General features: G+C 41.7%; 1 protein-coding gene across 1 annotated transcript in view; it reads left to right on the forward strand.

The window, feature by feature from the left end:
* WDR64 (WD repeat domain 64) overlaps positions 1 to 18,555 on the forward strand; it is a 115,413-nt gene extending 96,858 nt beyond the window's left edge. The window contains exons 22-28 of the mRNA XM_057315483.1: positions 2,784 to 2,842; positions 4,797 to 4,906; positions 7,824 to 8,012; positions 9,766 to 9,871; positions 12,586 to 12,666; positions 13,476 to 13,589; positions 18,025 to 18,555. Of these exons, the coding sequence (XP_057171466.1) occupies positions 2,784 to 2,842; positions 4,797 to 4,906; positions 7,824 to 8,012; positions 9,766 to 9,871; positions 12,586 to 12,666; positions 13,476 to 13,589; positions 18,025 to 18,108 (743 nt within the window). The 3' untranslated portion in view covers positions 18,109 to 18,555. The remainder of the gene's footprint in view (positions 1 to 2,783; positions 2,843 to 4,796; positions 4,907 to 7,823; positions 8,013 to 9,765; positions 9,872 to 12,585; positions 12,667 to 13,475; positions 13,590 to 18,024) is intronic.
* Positions 18,556 to 18,932: the final 377 nt, after the last annotated feature.

The raw sequence follows: 18,932 nt of genomic DNA on the forward strand, positions 1-18,932 counted from the left end.
ATCACTTTTATTGATCTTTTTAAAGAACCTGCTTTTGGGGGCACCTGGGTGGCTCAGTCAGTTAAGCATCTCCCTTCGGCTCAGGTCATGATCCCAGGGTCCTGCCCCTCCCCCTGCTTGTGCTCTCTCGCACGTTCTCTCTCTCTCTCTCTCTCTCTCTGTCAAATAAATAAATAAAATATTGGGGGAAAAAACAGCTTTTGGTTTCATTGATTTTCTCTATTGGGTTCCTATTTTCAGTTTCATTGATTTCTGCTCTGATTTTTTATTATTTCTCTCCTTCTGCTTACTTTGGATTAATTTGCTCTTTTTCACCTAGTCCTCAGGTGGAAGCTTAGATTATAGATCTTTCTTTTTTTCTAACATGTGCATATAAATTGCCCTGTAAGCACTGCTTCTGCTGCTTCCCTCAAATTCTGATGTCATATTTTCATTTTTATTTAGTTCAAAATATTTAAAGATTTCTCTTGAGATTTTTTTTCTATGATCTATTATTTAGAAGTGTGTTGTTTCATCGCTGCTTATTCTGGGATTTTCCACCTGTCTTTTTCTTATTGATTTCCAATTTATTCTGTTGTAGTCTGAGGGCATTCACTGTATGATTTCTGTTATTTCAGATTTGTTAAGGTGTCATTTATGGTCCAGAATGTGGTCCGTCTTGGTGAGTGTTCCATGAGACCTTGAGATTAATATGTGCTGGACGCAGCAGTCTACAGATATCAATTACATCTAGTTGACTGATGGTGTTTTTTAGTTCAGCTATGTCCTTACTGATTTTCTGCTTGCTGGATCTGTCCATTTCTCATAGAAGGGTGCTAAAGTTTCCAACTATAAAAGTGCATTATCGATTTCTCCTTGCAGTTCTGCTGGTTTTCACCCCACATATCTTGACACTGTGATGTTAGGCATGTGCATGTTAAGGATTGTGGTCTTCTTGGAGAATTTATCGTTCTGTAATGCCCCAATCATCCCTGATAATTTCTCTTACTCCGAAGTCTCCTCTGTTTGAAGCACAGCTGCTCTTGCTTTCTGTTGATTAGCATTGACATGGTGAACCTTTCTGTCCCTTTACTTGTAATCTCTATGTGTCCTTACATATGAAGTGCAGTTCTTGTGGGCAACATATAATTGGGTGTAGTTTTTTAATCCATTCTAATGATCTCAGTCTAAGTGGTTTACTTGAACTATTGACATCTAAAGTGATTATCGATATAGTTGAATTAATATCTATCATATTTCTTACTATCTTCTATTTGTTTCCCTTTTTTTTCTTGGTTTTGTCTTTCACTCTCTTTCTGCCTTTTCTGATTTTAAGTGAACATTTTATATCATTTCACTTTCTCTTAGCATATCTTTTCTTAGCATATCAATTATACATCTTTTTAAATTGTTTTGAGTGGTTTCCCTAGAGTTTGAAATACATATTTACAACTAATTCGTGTTCACTTTCAAACAACACTACACCACCTCACTGGCAGTACAAGTACCTTATAATAACAAAGTATTCCTAATTTCTCCCTCCCGTCCCTTGTGTCATAGCTGTTATTCATTTCATGTATCTATAAGTTACAATCGTCAAATATATTGTTGTTACTGCTTTAAATAACTGCTGTTGGTTTTTACTTTATCTTCACTTATTCCTTCTATTATGCTCTTCTTCTCTTTGTATAAATCTGAATTTCTTGCCTATATAATTTTCCTTCTCTTTGAAGAACCTCTTTTAGGGATGCCTGGGTGGCTCAGTCAGTTAAACTTCTGCCTTCAGCCCAGGTCATGATCCCAGGGTCCTGGGATCGAGCCCCACACTGGGCTCCTTGCTCAGAGGGGAGCCTGCTTCTCCCTCTGCCTGCTGTTCCCCCTGCTCATGCTCTCTCTCTCTTTCTGACAAGTAAATAAAATCTTTTAAAAGAGAACTTCTTTTAGTATTTCTTTTTTTTTTTAAGATTTTATTTATTTCTTTGAGAGAGAGAGCGTGCACATGCAGAAGGAGAGGAAGAAGCAGGCTCTCCACTGAACAGGGAGCCTGATGTGAGGCTCAATCCCAGGACCCCGGGATCACGACCTGAGCCGAAGACAGAGGCTTAATCGACGGAGCCACCCAGGTGTCCCAAAAACTTCTTTTAATATTTCTTGCAAGGCAGGTCTACTAGCAACAAATTCTCTCGAGTTCTGTTTATCTGGGAAAGTCTGTATTTCTCCTTCATTTTTAAAGGACAACTTTACGAGGTACAGAATTCTACGTTGATGATTTTTCTCTCAACACTTAAATATTTCATTCCACTGTCTTCTTGCTTGCATGATTTCTGAGAAGTTAAGTGTAATTCTTATATTGTTCCTTTATAAATAAGGTGTCTTTTCCTTCTGGTTTCTTTCAAGATTTTTTTTCTTTCTGCGGTTTGAATATGCCTATATGTAGTCCTTGTTGCTTTTTTAAATCTAGTTTTGCAACGATTGTTTGGATTGTAGAATGATCATCTGTGTAATGGTTTGGACTCCATTTGGGAGTGGAGTGTGCATCTCTGTTTCATCTACCTGGACATCTAGAAGAACTTTGAGTATCCATAGCAACAGTAAGTCATAATGAGGTTGCCATGTATACTCAACAAAACAGAATTCCTCCATATAAAAATTGATATAAGTTTTTTCTTTCATTTCTGGTTTTGCAGTTTCTATCTTATTTACTGTTATAAATGCCTAAGTCAAATTAATTTGTCAGTCTGGGTTATATCTGCTTAGATAACATGATATCTAACTAAAAATTCCAATGCTTACATTTTATACAGAAGGACATGTTATCCTTTGCAGTATTAGTTCCTTCCTGGACCCACCTCATGAAGAAAAGGTAAGAACTTTAGTTTTAGTTTAATTCATGAACCAGCACATACTAATTGACCATTTCTTTGTGCAAGATACCACAAAAGGTAGAACAAGACAACACTCCCCACTCTTGAGTCATATATAAGACTACTGAATCTTAAGAGTACTCTTATCTTGATGGGCACTGAGAAATGTATAGAATTGTTGAATCATTAAATTGCACACCTAAAACTAATATAACATCGTATGTTAATTATCCTTGAAATAAAAAAAGAAACAAGAAACAAGCTACATGCCAAATAACAATGGTTTACTGGTGAAAAGAGAGGATGAATGAGTGAGTGAGTGAGCCAGCCATGGGCCACTTTATATCGTCTTCATGTTTTCACTTATTAGAGAGAATCTATTGTAGAAACCCAGAGCTTAAAAGAGTTCACACATCATCAGCTCCTCCATAGTCAGTATGTACAGCTTATATATCTTCACAGAAGGAGATTCCATAACTTTCCCTTACAAGTCTAATCTGGTGTGCAGCCAGTATAAATAAGTCACGGGGACGAGAAGTACAGCATGGGGAACATAGTCAACAGCACTGTTACCACTTTGTATGGAGATGGATGGTAGCCGTGTTGATTGGGCGAGCACTGTGTACCGTATAGAACTGTCCAGGCAGTAGGCTGTAGGCTGTACACGTGCGAGTAATGTGACACTGTACGTCAACTGTCCTTCAATTAAAAAGAAAGAAACTCTTCCTCACGTCTAGTCTAAATCCTCCTTGTAATTCAAACATGTTTTATGCTCTTTTAGTGTTAATGCAATGTAAATGTCACCAATCTTATTCATAACCATTTAAATATGCATTTTTGTGCATATGACACTCAAGGTGTTTATCTGTTTACTGACTCATGAAGTAAAATGTGTTTCTTACTATAGATATGCCACATAGTAGAGAAACACTTGCCTTGGAGAATCCCATCCCAAGGCAGAGAAAGAACCCTTGGATGACAAGATATTCTTGACTAGCTGTGAGACAATAAGAAGTGGGAGAACACAGATTTTGCCCTGATTTTCTAAGAACAACTTGAGGGAATGTAGTCAGAAGGCCAAGAAATTAGGAGGAATTGTGTCTGACCTTTAGAGTCTAAATGAATATAGACTCCTAGGAGAACTCCCAATCTCCCAGAATTCTAGCCACACCAATGCCCTAGGTAGATGGCCCGGGAAGAAGTCGTCTTGATCTGGGTTCATCAGAGATAGAGAGGGAACATGCTTGAAGGGGACGTTGCTACAGAGCCAGCTGCCCAGCTGACACCTCTAGTTCACACAGCTCAGGCCTGTTTAAGGGCTCCACACCTGAGAGTAAGACACATTGTGAAGGAATATACCAATCAAGCCTCCTGATGTCTCTGAAAGAGAATGAGCTAGGCCCATCCCTTCTGTCCACTCCTTATCATATATAACCTGCTACCATCACTGCTACCACCAAAAAAAAAAAAAAAAAAAGAAAGAAAGAAAAAAGAAAAAGAACCAAATAGCCAGGGCTATCTCTGGATAAAATTTGAAAATGGGAAAGTTTTGCCAGCCTCCCCTTTGGTCTTCACCTTTCATCTCTGCTTCCTCCTGCTCCTGATTCCACTCTGCCTTGGCCTCCTACAGCCCTTCTCCTAAGGCTTTTCCTTCATCGAGTCATCTTGTGACCCTCAACTAAGTGAATTTTTAATCCTCACTTAAAGGAGAAATTGCTGAAGACATAAGCTCTTTCCTCTCCCAGGGGTATGTGCACATTAGCAAACACCTAAACACGGTGTCTGGGTCCCTGAGCAATGACGAGCTCCCAGGGAGAGGGGCTGCCTCTTGCACAGATGCCCACCCCATTCACTCGTAAGCTTGGCTCGTTGATGGCTCATGGTTTTGCTCAAGATTGGATTTCGAGCAGCACGTGCTTGCTCCCCTGGAAACGCTTTACTGTTGCTCTCTAGAAATTGAAGCAGCTGCTTGCCTGGCGTGCCCATTCTTTGGAAGTTACTCAAGTAATCTATGTAGAGGACAAGCAAATGGTGCTCACGGCCTCCGTCGACGGCTCCGTAAGGTACGGACCTCCGCATTGCGAATTTGGGGTTTCGAGCCTGAGAAGTGAAAATCTTAAGCTAAAGTTTAAGTATATACCCTAAGTAGACTCTTGATCAGATAATTAAAATAAATAAATACATACACAGACAAGAGGTAGCACGCACAAAGGCTTTGAAAAGACGGCCACTGGTCTGGAATTCTTTTCCATGCCCGAGGAGATGAGATGCCTTGCTCCTCTACGTTAGAAGTATAACAAATACTTTACTAAAGTGTTGTGTGTGTGCATGTGTGTGGATTCATTTCAAAGAATTAAGCAAGATGATTATCCAAGAGAGGTAGACCCACCCCTGGTAAGGCCACAGGAGACACGGGATCAAAAGTCACAAAGAAAGTAACAGCGAAGTGCAGCCTAATGCTGAGAAAAGTGAAAGCGAGCTAATGTTTCCATCAACAATGTGATTGATTTTGCAGAGAGCCTGCTTGTTTGTGATGGCCTGGATCATGCTGAGGATGCGTACACAAATGCTGAACACACAGACACACGCACACCCCCACACCCCCCCACACACACGCACACACACACACCCACACACAGAGGAAATGTCATGACATTTCTGGAGACAAATTGCTACATATTAAAATGTCTCAAAATCATGGTAATGAATTATCCTCCTGGGTGAATAATTCAGGAGCGATTGGGAGAGGGAGAGAGACTTCAAAGGGTATTGGAAAGTTTAAACATATGAAGGCAAAGAGGAAGGAATATTTTACGTTGTATAGAAGACCCTGTGTGGACCTGAGGCTCATTTGAATCTTCGCCTTGGAAGAAACAGCCACCAAAGGATTTTAAGTGAAGGACTAACATAATCTGATGTACATTTAAAAGAAATAACATGTAGGGAATGGACTTCAGAGCAGCAAGGTGGGAGCAAAGAGAACAGTTGAAGTCTGTGCTGGGCGCAGTGGGCAGGACTCGGGCAGTGGCAACAGGCTGGAGGGAAACCGCCTGGCTCCGGGAACTGTCTAGGAGGTAAAATCCAGGAGACAGAAACTTTAACTGAAAGGGGAGGTGAGCCATAGGTGCAGGGATACCTCCTGGCCTCTACAACTCAGGGAATGTCGGTGCCATTCGTGAAGAGAGGAGGCACTAAAAGAGGAAAGTATTTTGAGTGTGGAAGGGTGAAGGTCCGCTTTTAGAAATGTTGAGTTAGAGGTGAGTCTGTGGGGGTAAGGTCACAACTGGGGTCAAATAGAGCTCTTCTTCCGCCAGAAAGGGGATCTATTGTTTTATTCATAGGAAAAATAAAGGACATGACATTTCGTTATTAGAGATGTTTTTCACGACTCTGTCCCTTGGGTCTCTGTTCCAGCTTCTTTTCAGCTACCTGTGAGCAGAAGTGCTAATTGGGGATGGTAGCATGCTCACACACCCCCCCACATGTCACATGTGCACACACCTCTGTTGTTATAAACAGTCCCTGCGCAGACCGGTCACCCTCGGCACGGAGGAATTACTTTCATGCTCCCTTCACGGGAAGATGTCCCTAGGTGCGCAGTCCAGGAAAAGCAGCTCTAGGAATAGCTACCTCAGAGACAGCTCTCTTTCTGACCAGGCCTGTCCTTTTGTGAGCACTAGCTAACACAGGAGGCGACTTTAACACACGAAATGTTCCTTGTCAAAAAGATGCTGAGTTTGTAATAGGAAGAACTGTAATAAAGGCTTAGCTCTTGGACAGAGGACAGAAGGGGTGAAGATCCCTCTCTGCGGCCCAGGAAGTCAGGCTGAGAGGTGGGATCCGTTGTCTGGGAGAATCCCACCTGCAGCAGGAAATGCCACACAGCAAAGCAGAGCAGAAGCTGCTTCCGTCCTGGCCGAGAACACAGTGGGTTTAGAGTTGTCCTGACGGTCGTCCTTACCCTCTAACTTCCATGCTGGAAGGGCTGGTCCATTTCACTTTGGGAAAGGCTCTGGCAAGGCCACAGCGTTGATGCAGTGTTGGGGAATTCACATATGTAAGGGATAGAGAGTGTTTATGTTACATTCTTAGGATGCTGTCAGGTGTGGGGAGTGCTGGCTGGATACCTCTGCTCTGCCTTTTCGTCACTGTCTGCCCCCTTGACCTGGGAAACCACTAGGACTTCGTGGAATTCACTCTTAGCTCATTTAGCTGGTCCTCTTCATGGGTCAGGATGACTGCTTCCACCATTTGCTACTCTGAGGTTGAAATCAAGACATAAAAAAAAGATCTTCCACATTCTTGTATCTGTCTTTGAGACCTAAGGCACATACTCCTGCTAACGACATTCTGTAGTACTTTAAAGCAAGTGGGCTACTTAGAGGGATCTCATGCACTGAACCGATGGAGAAATAGTGCACACAGAGAAAGAGCCACTTCTTTTGCCATCTTATTTCGGAATGCAGCCATAAAAAATGGTTGTAGATGTTTCCATCTACAAAAAAATCGTAGAGGTGTTTTCATAATAGTAGGACTTACGGACGGAGGTAATAGGAAAAGCATCCATAGGAAACCCCCTCCCACAAGTTCTACTGGTGCCGATACGGAGGTAGACAGCTGAGCTGCAGCCCGTTCAAAGGCCTAACTCCACTAAGACACTGTCTGCCAACGTGGGTTCTGATCACCTTGAATGCGCAGGGTTATTCTGGGAAATATCTGTTCCTTGTTTTCTGGCTTTAATGAGTGGGAATCATAAGGACAGATTCAAGTTCACACTTCCCAAAGTTGTTGTGGATTCGAATCCTAGCTGATAAAAATGCTTATGCTCTGCTTAGTTTCATGTATCTAATAGGAAGAGTCCTAGAATCAAGCTTCAGATCCGTAATGGCCCAGGGACAATCCATATAAATGATCTAATGAAGAGAATAACTTCCACTGAATTCCAGTCACTTTCTTCTCCCTGTCTTCGTCTCTCCTCAGGCTTTGGCATGCCTTCAGTGGTCAGTACTGTGGATATTTTGGACAACGAAGGATGCTTGAAATATCACAAACAAGTGATTTCATTTTGCCATGTGATGTTAATGAATATCCTGTAGAAATAAAAGAAGAAAACAAGTTCACAGAGAAGCAGCGAAAATATGAATATCCCCTGGTATTTGACCGGCAGAAGTAAGACCATTGGTTTGGTTTTATTTGTTTGTTTGTTTGTTTCGGTTTGTTTGGTTTTTTTAGATGAGCAGACAAGAATTAAACTCTTATGATGCTGTGACTCTGTGCTAGACGTGGAGAATTCAAAGGTGAACAGTCCAGGGCTTTTCAATAATGTCACAGTCCAGTGGAGGGGAAATATGTAAACAAAGAGCTACAATTCAGTATAATAGTACTTCTGAGAAAATTTAATTCTTGAGATAATCACACAGAAGTAAATGGGATGTAACCAAGAGGCAATTTTGATCTTTGTTTAGTTGAATCCTATTTAAGTAAAGCACTAAATAATGAAACACTATGATACATCATCAAGTTTTTCAAGACTTGGGAGTCCAGTGAGCAAGTAAGGAAGACGTGGTAGGAAACAGAACAAGAAAAGTTTATAGAGGCTAGATCACAATGGTTGTTATGGGCCAACATAAGGATTTTAATCTTTACAGAAATCATATTTGCAGAATATGCAAGAGAAAAAACAGGTCAGAAGAAAAGGACAGTGAGTTTGGTTTGGGACAGGTTTAAGCCTAGATGCTTGTGAGACATCCAAGTGGAGATGCATCTTGAGCATTGAGATAGGCCCGTCTGGAGGCTGAAAAGAAAACCACAAGCAAGTATGATGGCAGTCAAGGCAGGAGAGGGTTGTTAAGTAAAGGGTAACGACGACACATTCGCAGAGAGGACACATTCGCAGAACGCTCCAGTGAAGTCACATACGAGCTAGAAGAGTAAACATTGAATTTGGCATTGTTTCAGCTGATGACCCAGGAGGGGGTAATTTCAATGAAAATCACAGGGTGGTGCTTGAGAAATAAATAGGAAACATGAGGTGACAATAGTATAGGTTACTTTGTAAGGAAGCCAGATAGCTCTAAGGTTGAATAAGAGTTTGATTCATGGGTTTGCTTGTGTCTCAGGGACACTTGAGCATTGCTTAAAGGCTTAGAGGAGGAGGACAGTTCCCCAGGAGGGAGTAGAGTGTTGGCAGAAGGTGTTTTGTGCTTGTGTAATGTTCAGTCCTGGTTTGGATGTGATTGGATCTTTGTCATAATGGAAGAGATCAGGGCTCACTTGAGCTCAACATCAGCAAAGTATGGTGGTTAACCTCAGGGGACCAGACCTACCTGGACTGGCAACATGGAGCCGACCAGCACTGGGGGAACTGACTGGATGAGCGCAAAGGGGGAAGAATCAGAAGGGACTGTCTAAAATAAAGTCCTTTAGGGAAATCCCAAGTGGGTCAAAGCTGGAGAGACTCTGCCATCATCTAGTCCAAAAGCTGGTAGAATAAGTAGGAATTGAACTAAGAGTCATAAGCCACACAGAATTTGGATTAAAACAGAAGCAATTTGAGAAAAATCAACAAGGGTTCCAGGAGACGGCATCCACCTATTTTAGTACTCAAAATAGTATATTCTAATTTGATAATATGCATAACTAACTCTGTGAGTTCCTTGAGGATGAAGACCATGTTTTGTACATCTTTACATACCCAGTTCTTAGCTTAATGCTTTGCGCACAGTAGGCACTCGAAGGGTATTCGAGTGAACAAATAGAGACGGCTGGGAAGTGCAGAGGTAGCATCATTAGGACCTGAGCCGTGGGAGCCAGAGAATCGGGGACCCAGAGAAAGAAGGACGTAACGGATACTTGTTTAGTAGGCAGAGAATAAAAGATGTGGGTATGTGCTGAACAGTTTTCCTTGTATCTTTTTATGCAGATGGAAAAAAATGAGCTCAATGTCTTTGCTTTTCAAACGTACGCCTCCCAAGGCCTTTGAAGTGGATCATGACTTTAAGTTTTTCAAGTCTCTTTCTTCTCCCAAGGTAGCTTAAAACAAATGAACAACAACAACAACCACCCCAAACGAACAAAAGAAAGCACTTTGCTTTTGGTCTCCTGACTTTCGATCTCTCCAGTGTACTAGTTTTCTACTGCTGTTGTTACATGCGACTACCTGCTTGGTGGTTTAAACAATACGAATTAATCATCTCACAGTTCTGTATGTCGAAAGTCTGACCTGGGTCTTGCTGGGCTAAAATTCAGGTGTTGCCCCAGCTCTGTTCCTTTTCTGGAGGCTCCAGGGGAGAATATAAAAGCTTTACTTTGTGGCCCTCCTCCTTCGTCTTCAAAGCCAGAAATGTGGCTTCTCCCTGATGGTTTTCCTGGGGTCACAGCTCTCTGACCCGGTGGGAAATGTCTTCTGCTTTTAAGGATGCCTGTGATTAGACTGGGCCACCTGGATAACACTTCTCAAGGTTCCTGAACTTAATCACATCTGCAAAGTCCCTTTTGCCAAGTGAGGCCATGTAGTCACAGGCTGGGGGTGGGGGAAATAGGGTGTGGACATCTCTGGTTGCCACCGTGTGGCTGTCACAGACTGACACACACCCGTGCAGAATTAGAGAAGGGGGTCCTGCGATCCATTCTATGTCTAATATTCCTAAGACTGCATGTGGCACGAGTTGATTTCTTCAAGATCTTCCACACGGTAAACCAAACTGAACCTTTCTAAACGGGTCTCCCGTTCTTAACCTACTGTCGCCCCACCTTCTGCAGTCAGGCTAGTTGTCGTTGCCTGCGAGTTTCTCTCTCCTGCCCCCACAGTTCGCCTGAGCTGCCCTTGCCACATCGATGCCCTTCTCTGTTTGTCAAGTGTATCCTACCTTTGTATTTGACAAAGGATTAGTATCTAGAAGACAAAAGAACTAAAAAATTGACAAGAAAAAAAAGACAGTCCAATGTTAAAAACGGTCAAATACTCAAATAGATACATCACAAAAGGAAAAAAAAAAAGCCTTTGCCAGTAGCACAGGGTGAGATGTTCCACTTCATTAGTAAACGTGGAAATTCATGTCAATAACATTAGGATTTTACACTCAGCAGACTGGCGGATATCAAGGGCCAGTGTGCATTTGGCACGATCAGAACACGAATCTGGTGGTGGAAGTTGTGTAAATTTGTAAAGCACTTTGGAAAACAATTGAATACGAACCAGGGAAGTTGAAAATAGGTATAGCCCACTAGAGCTGTCCCCTGGGGGACTCGTAAACATGGGCTTAGGAAGCAGGTACAGGTGGGCTCAGAGCAGTACCATCCGTAACAGCAAAACCCTGACAGCAGCCTACATGCTCGTGAACAGTATAATCGGTACGTGATTACGACGTGTTTGTAGGCCGGAACACTGTGGAGCCGCGAGCATAAATGGACCAAAATAACACTCACCTGTGTAGATAATAGTTTGACACACACTACTGAGCGAAAAAGTTTTGCTTAAGAATATCTACGTAATTATTTATATAAAAGTCAAAAAAGAGAACTAAATAAAATATTGTTTGGGCAGAAATCATATAAGGTAAAACTATATAAATAAAAGCAAGAGAATTAGAAGCACAAAATTCAGGACTGTTGTTACATTTAAGGGCAGATGAAAAGGACTGAGAACCTCAAAGTTGACGGTATTGTTTCCATATGTAAAACGGAGCAGTGGGTCCGTGGGTGTCGATTATGTCATTATTGTTTTACAGTGTCAACTTCATTTTTGCTAAATACTTAATACGTTCCAAATGAAATGATTTCCATAAGCCCTACCTTTCTGTCCAGATGGAGCTCAGCTGCTCCCAGAGGGCAGGGGGACAGGATGTGGAGTGTGACAGAATTAGGGTTAATCTTAGATAAATTATTTTATCTCTTTCCTCATTGGAAAGCCCCTCGAAGTGTTGTTGAGAGGATTAAGTGAGAAAAACGTATACCTGTGACATCACAGATACTCTATAAATGTTAATTCCACACCCAACAAGCCCAGTCTCTCCCGGTTCGTGTCTTACGGCACATTTACTTACCATCTTCCCCAGTGAATCGGATGTTTGTACACTTACCTTCACTTCCCACCCACCACTAAGTCCCAAGCTCCTTATGGCCAAAGACATATGCTTGGCACATAACAGAGACTCAATTTTGTTGAACAGGATTGAAATAGCACAACCTAAAAATAAAGATTGGTATATACTTTTAATATTCTCTTCCAATTTGAAGATAAGAAATAATCTTTTAAAGTAATTTAACTGAAGCATTAAATACATTTCAGGAAATCTTTAGCAAAGTTTTAAAGCTCTTGAGACAATTAAGTGCCCTAAGGATCACCTTCTCCTTTGCACGCCTTTGTCTTCTCAACCGTTGGTAAAATAGCGAAACTTTAATGCTAAAGTTGAGTTAAAACACCTTTTTCTTAGGAATCTCTGATCTTTCCCAGAATCTTGTTTTGCCCATTCCTTTTCTTTCTCAATCGTATTAAATGTATTCATTCACTTCTTTTTGACACACCATTATCAGTAATAACAACACAGCTGATACTAAATCTTACGTTTGAGTAGCCCCGTGCTAGGGGTTATTTCATTTGATTCTCATAAATAGTCAAGAGGGGAAGTACTTGCCCAAGGTCGTTCCGCTAATAAACATCAGAGTCAGGATTTGAACACGGGAATTTTGCCGCTGATGGAATGTGCCCTTTGCATTAAACATTCACTCCTGTGTTTTGCAGATTCGAAGACGTGCCTTAGAAGGATTCCTGACGGAAAACAGAGAGGCAGGGATTGTTTTTGGTTCTCTGCCTATATATAGGGTGAGCTGGAGGTTTCTAGCCCTAGGGTGGTTAGAAAACAACAGGGAATCTGACATCTCCTTCCTGACCCTGAGCTACCAAACAAGGTTGAGGAAAATCATGTCACCAAGCCAACTGCGGCTTCTGTGGGCATGCCTGTCCGATCCCCAAGCCCCTAGTTCTGGGTGTCTGTGGCCTTGATCCCTGTCTCTGCCATTCCACATTAAACACCACAGGAAATTATTTCAGACTCCATCCTGGTTCTTCATCACCCACAGGATAAAATCCAAACACTTTCAGCCTGGCCTACAAACCTTTCCTAGTCTAGCCTCTGCCTGAACTGTCTGTCATCATTTTCTACCACTTTCCCCATGTACCTTACACCCCAGCTCTGCTGAATTACTTGCCATTCCTTAGGCACCATTGCTCTTCCCTCTTTTGTCACTTTGACTGTGCTGTCCTCCCGTCCAGAATTTCTTCCTCCTTACTCACCCTTCCTGTCTCCACTCCAGATAATCTGTGAAATTAAAGAACTAATTAAACCAGGTGTAATCAATTGAAGATGAAATATTTCCACTTAATCTGAACTTACTATTTTTTAAAATGTTCTTTCCCCTTCCCGAGAACACATTCATCAAAACAGGAGCGAACATTTAAGCTACAGAGGACGCTAAAGGTGCCGTGTCCAGGAGGGATAGTGGGCATCTGGGAAGGAGGGTGCATTTTAAAGCAGGCGGACCTTTTCGTTCCCTATTCTCTGCCTCTGAATTCACATTACAGAAGCAATTGCCTGAAGTATGTCCTGCTAACTCTTTACTTATGGCTTCTAGGTACCAAGCCCCACCAGCCTAAGATTCCTTCCACTCATCGGTTCAGAAGTACAAAGGGAATCCGTCGAGAGCATTCCAGGGGAAAAGAAGGAAAGTCATGTTCAACACGAAGGAGTGAGTACTCAGAATTCCAGAGTGTACCCCTTTTCTGTCCAGACTGTTAACTATTGCTTTGTCCCCAGAGACATGCCGGGGCTAAAATTATCTTGGTTCATGCTCTTGTCGTGAATATTCCAGGATGCATGCATTTTAGGTTGGTGAGATGGAGATCATGAATTTACTGAATGGAGAGAAGAATCAAATAGGACCACTGAACCTGACAGATGAAACTTTTCCAGAGCTAATTTAAGACTTAGCTTCACTGCCTAGATTTAAAAGCTAGGCAGTGTGACATGGCGTCTCTGAGGGCTGTGTCCCTGCGGGATAGAGCCATGGTACAGCTAGGCAGTGTGACATGGCGTCTCTGAGGGCTGTGTCCCTGCGGGATAGAGCCATGGTACAGCTAGGCAGTGTGACATGGCGTCTCTGAGGGCTGTGTCCCTGCGGGATAGAGCCATGGTACAGCTAGGCAGTGTGACATGGCGTCTCTGAGGGCTGTGTCCCTGTGGGATAGAGCCATGGTACAGCTAGGCAGTGTGACATGGCGTCTCTGAGGGCTGTGTCCCTGTGGGTTAGAGCCATGATACCAGTAAGCTCTGGCTCACCAGCCACGTCTGGATTGTTCACGTATTCACAGGAGTAGCATACGATGGTTTAGAATTTACACAGCATTTTTATAAATGATTCTGTTCATTTTCACAACAATTACAAAGGAAAACTTGGGAAAACGTGGAGCCTAACCAGAGGGTAAGTGAGTTGCCAAAGATCTGATGAGGATTAAGTGATAAACTGAGATCAACTCTTACTCTAAATTTTATGCTCATCCTAGGAAACCGTACAGCCTAGAAAATTCAGATGCTGTTACTCTTCCACTGGCTCTAGGAAGCTGGTATGGGCCCAGCTTAACCTGCGGCCATTCATCCCATCCTTAAAATAGATCAAACCTTAAGGGGAGGATCTAACATGTGGCACTTTGTGTAACCCGCATCCCACAAAGTCGGACTAAAAACAGAAAGGACCTGGTGCTTATTGCCTGCGCCTGACAATCACAGTGACCACCCACCAAAACCCACTTTGTTTAATTAAATAAGAAATTCTTTATTTAATTATATAGAAATTATATCGAAAACTTGACCATCATCTGTCCTCATGCACATAACGAGAATATGAATGATTCCCGTTCACCCTCAACTCCACTAAGAATTTTTGGCAAAGGAAGGGTTTACTATAAAATAATGTAATTTATTTTTAATTGTGTTAAGTAATGGATGAAACACAGTGGTATAAATAATCCAAAACTAATAGATAGTCAAATGTGTGTTTTGGGTTTTATAGTTCATACATTTTTTTTGCCTGTATTTGCATTCTTATTTGTTTTGCCTCATCTGATTTTAAATATACTTTACATTCTCTAAATACAAACTAAGTGACAGAAAGAAGATAGCCACGTATGTCTTAAATGCCAGGGGGAGGCAAAAATGGAATTAAAAATTAGTCATGGGTAATGTACATATGAACAATCTACACTTGGATAATCAGAAATTGATTGCACTATGATAAGTTTTATCAAAGATCATGAAGTATAATAAATTATTTGTGCAAACATAAAGGAATTTTTTATATATCTCTTGTTTTAATAGATGCTTTATTTTCTCTTTATCACTCTGAGAGGTCATGAATCACACAGAAAGGGCAAAGGGAGTAGATATCTTCACTTGCTTACAGAAAAGGGACCACAAAAGCATAATTAAAAATTCTCCTTCTGGCTTAAAGAAGAAAAGAGTTAAGTGGAGTCAGAGATTAAAATGTTTCCAAAATAAAATGAGGTCATTTTCAGAAAGTTGTGCACTTTGCGAAATAACAGTTGTGTAGATTAAACTATCACTGTGTGGATTGTCTGTAATTTTAGGACACAGCCTAAGTGGGAAAATAGTGGATGAAGTCTAGTCAGCAAATACCCACTAAATGCCTATTTTCATAAAAAGCACTGCCAGGAACCTGGGCATAAATTTACCTCAGAAAGTTTGGTGTTCAAATTCCAATTTTGTGAAACAAACATGTACAGAATACCTTGAAATAGGCACCAAGAAGCCATTTCAGAGATCAAGGACCTCACAGTGTAGAGGAAAGCTCTCTGAGCAAATAGTCCAAAAACAGGTAACTTAATCTCTTTGACGTTATTTTTAAATAATAGAAATGCCAATTCTGACTGTTAATGTCTTTAAGTGGTGTGTAAATCCCTGTAGAATTGAACAAGTTACAAAATATTAACCATAGTCCAGGAACACATACATCAGAGCATAAGTTTATATAGTTGACCCTTGAACAAGACAGCCTTAAACTGTGAGGATCCACGTACATGCAGATTTTCTCAATAACTACAGTACAGTACTTAAGTGTATTTTCTCTTCCTGATGATTTTCCTGTAACATTGTCTTTTCTCTAGCTTGCTTCCTTGTGAGAACGTGGCACAGGTACTAATAGACTCTCTGTGTTGCCGGCGAGGCTTTCTGTCAACAGCAGGCTGTTAGCAGTGAAGTATGGGGGCGTCAGAAGTTATACATGGATTTCCTACTTACGGGGGGCTGCTCAAGGGTCAACTGTAGTTCCTTTTTGGTTTAAATGTGGGAAGAGAGTGGGAGAATATGAGCTTTGTGACATGTTCCGTTTACAACACCGTGGAAGCGTACCCGGTAACAGAAAAATGATTGTGTGAAAGATGGTACACATGATAGCGTACTTGAGGTTTTCAAAGAATAACAGAAAAACTCTCACAATTTTACTTCAGGTGAAAGGGGACATAAACTATAACTGAGTGATATTGCTAGTGAAAATGGCTCACGTTTGTGTTTAAATTAGTGTACCAGGTACAAACCCGAACCTTGCACAGGTACTCTTCCAATCAATCTTCATTACATGGAGGTAGTTACAATTATCATCTCCATTTGATACTCAAGAACACGGAAGCACAGAGGACAAGTAACTTCAGATCCGCAGAGCAGTAATAACAGAGCTGGCATCCAAAACCAGCAGCTTGACTTCGGAGCCTAGACGCGGAAATGCAGTGCCGTGTAATTCAGGGGTGGGTAAGCTGCTGGGCCTCCCCTGGTCACAGTAACTGGGCGACAGTCTGCAAATAACGAACAACGAAGGACTGCCCCTTCCCACCACTCTCCGTCCGTCCCTCACCCTAGTTCATTTTTCTTCACAGCCGCTGTCCCTACCTGACATGGCATTCTGGGAAAGCTCGTTCATTTGTAATGATTCTTTCCCGCTGGAATGTAAGATCCTCGAAGGCAGGCACACCGACTTATTCTCTGCTGCAATTCAGCGTTTGGAGCAGACTGACACACAGGTCACACACACACCCCCCCACACACACATCTGCTGAATGGGAGAATGAGTGAGACCAAAGGAGAGAGGAGGGTGCAGGAGGAAGTAGAGGAGAACGAGGACAGAAAATTGAAGAAAGAAGCACGAGCGCGGCTTAGGGAATCCCATCGGCTGGAGGGCAGACTGACGTGGGGGCTCTTTCCCACCCTGTGTCTCAGAGGCACAGAGTGCTCAGGTCACCTGGAAGTGATCAAGCCCCAGAGACCTTTAGGTGGTTGGATTTTGACCTAGGGGCTCATTCTGTCTTTTTCTTTACCTTGAACTCCCCGTATTTCCTCTCCCCTTTTTCATTTTTCTTTCTTCTTCCCCATAATAGGCCGTAAAATCAAATCAACGTGTAGTGTAAATATTAGCTGAATATTATGGACAAAATTTCTGAATTTTTTTTTTTTAAAGATTTTATTTATTTATTCGACAGAGATAGAGACAGCCAGCGAGAGAGGGAACACAAGCAGGGGGAGTGGGAGAGGAAGAAGCAGGCTCATAGCGGAGGAGCCTGATGTGGGGCCCGATCCCAGAACGCCGGGATCACGCCCTGAGCCGAAGGCAGACGCTTAAGCGCTGTGCCACCCAGGCGCCCCAAAATTTCTGAATTTTTAAACTAAAGGAGTTTAACTTTTTATATGTATGTGTTCCAGAAATAACCAATTCAAAACTAATTTTCACTTCTCATTTGTTCAATCGTCGCTTGATTTTATTTTCCTGTCGGTAAATGGATTCTGATGATATTAGCATACAAGATCTCTATGCCTTACAACAACCTAGCAAACTTCTCTAATTTGCTTTGTTTTAACCAAACCTTTGTAGACTGGGCAGTCGAGTCCCAGCGTGGATAACCGCCCAGTCAAGTAGTTAGTCTAAAGCTTCTGCTTTTCCATCACACCTTCTGGAACTCCACAGATTTTTCCTGGAGGCACACAGGATAGTTAAGGAAATAATGATACTTTCTTACAAGGAAGATTAAATTCTCTACAAAAATAGTGGTGCAACGTGACTCTGAAGAACTGTATTTATCATATAACGTCAGTTACTAACTGACGTGCCCTTTATTTCACAGACGTCACGGAGGAGAAGTCTGAAAAGACATTTAGTCCCACAAATAAATCTGGCTTCTTCCTTCTTCCCATCCATCTCCGAGTGAAGAGAAGAAAATCAGGAGTGGCTGCTGTCGCCTGAGTTGCACAGAAAATGGCAAGATCTGAATGATACTCCAGTCTTTAGTTCAGGATGGAAGTGAGGGTCCGCCAGACAGTGTCACCTGTGCCCGTATCCTCGGGCCATCCTATCACTGGAGAAGTTTGCTCGAGAAGCTCAGGGGGCCTCAGCTCTGAACAAGCAAGCCGCAAGCAGCCAGGTGTCCAGTTTCTTTCATACATTGAAATCCACTTAACAAATAGGCAATGTTTCTTGCTTACTGCCAGCAAAATGACACATAGGGAAACAAAGAAAATCAATAGCATTAGTAGATCTAAAATAATACGGTTATCAGTGATCAGCTTTTTGCCTCCCCGCCCCCTCCCTTGTTCACCTTAATTCATAACCAGAATTATTATCCAAATATATGCAGTAAGAGGCAAATTACTTGCGTCAGGCTATGTGTTTTACAAAGAAAATTATTAAAAAGAAAAATGTGCCAAGCAAGCCTCTAGCTCTTTGTCTTCTTCATTTAGGAAGAAAATGTTCAGAGTTTCTTAAAGTTAGAAGTTATTTACATTTCATCTAGAAACGACTCCAGGTAAAGTGAATTTGAATGGTTATATGAACTTTCTGGGGTTCATCTTTTATTAATTCTTTTATTAATTGATTTCAGCGATTTGGCTAAATGATTAGTTTTACCAATGGGTATTCACGTATTTTTACTTTTTTTTATATTTTTGTATTTGTATTTGTATGAAAGCATCTCAATTTGATCAACAATAAATGAGATTTTTTAAAAGATAGATTGATTTGAGAGAGAGTGAAAGA

Source organism: Ursus arctos, unplaced genomic scaffold (genome assembly GCF_023065955.2).
Source record: "Ursus arctos isolate Adak ecotype North America unplaced genomic scaffold, UrsArc2.0 scaffold_2, whole genome shotgun sequence".
NCBI lineage: Eukaryota > Metazoa > Chordata > Mammalia > Carnivora > Ursidae > Ursus > Ursus arctos.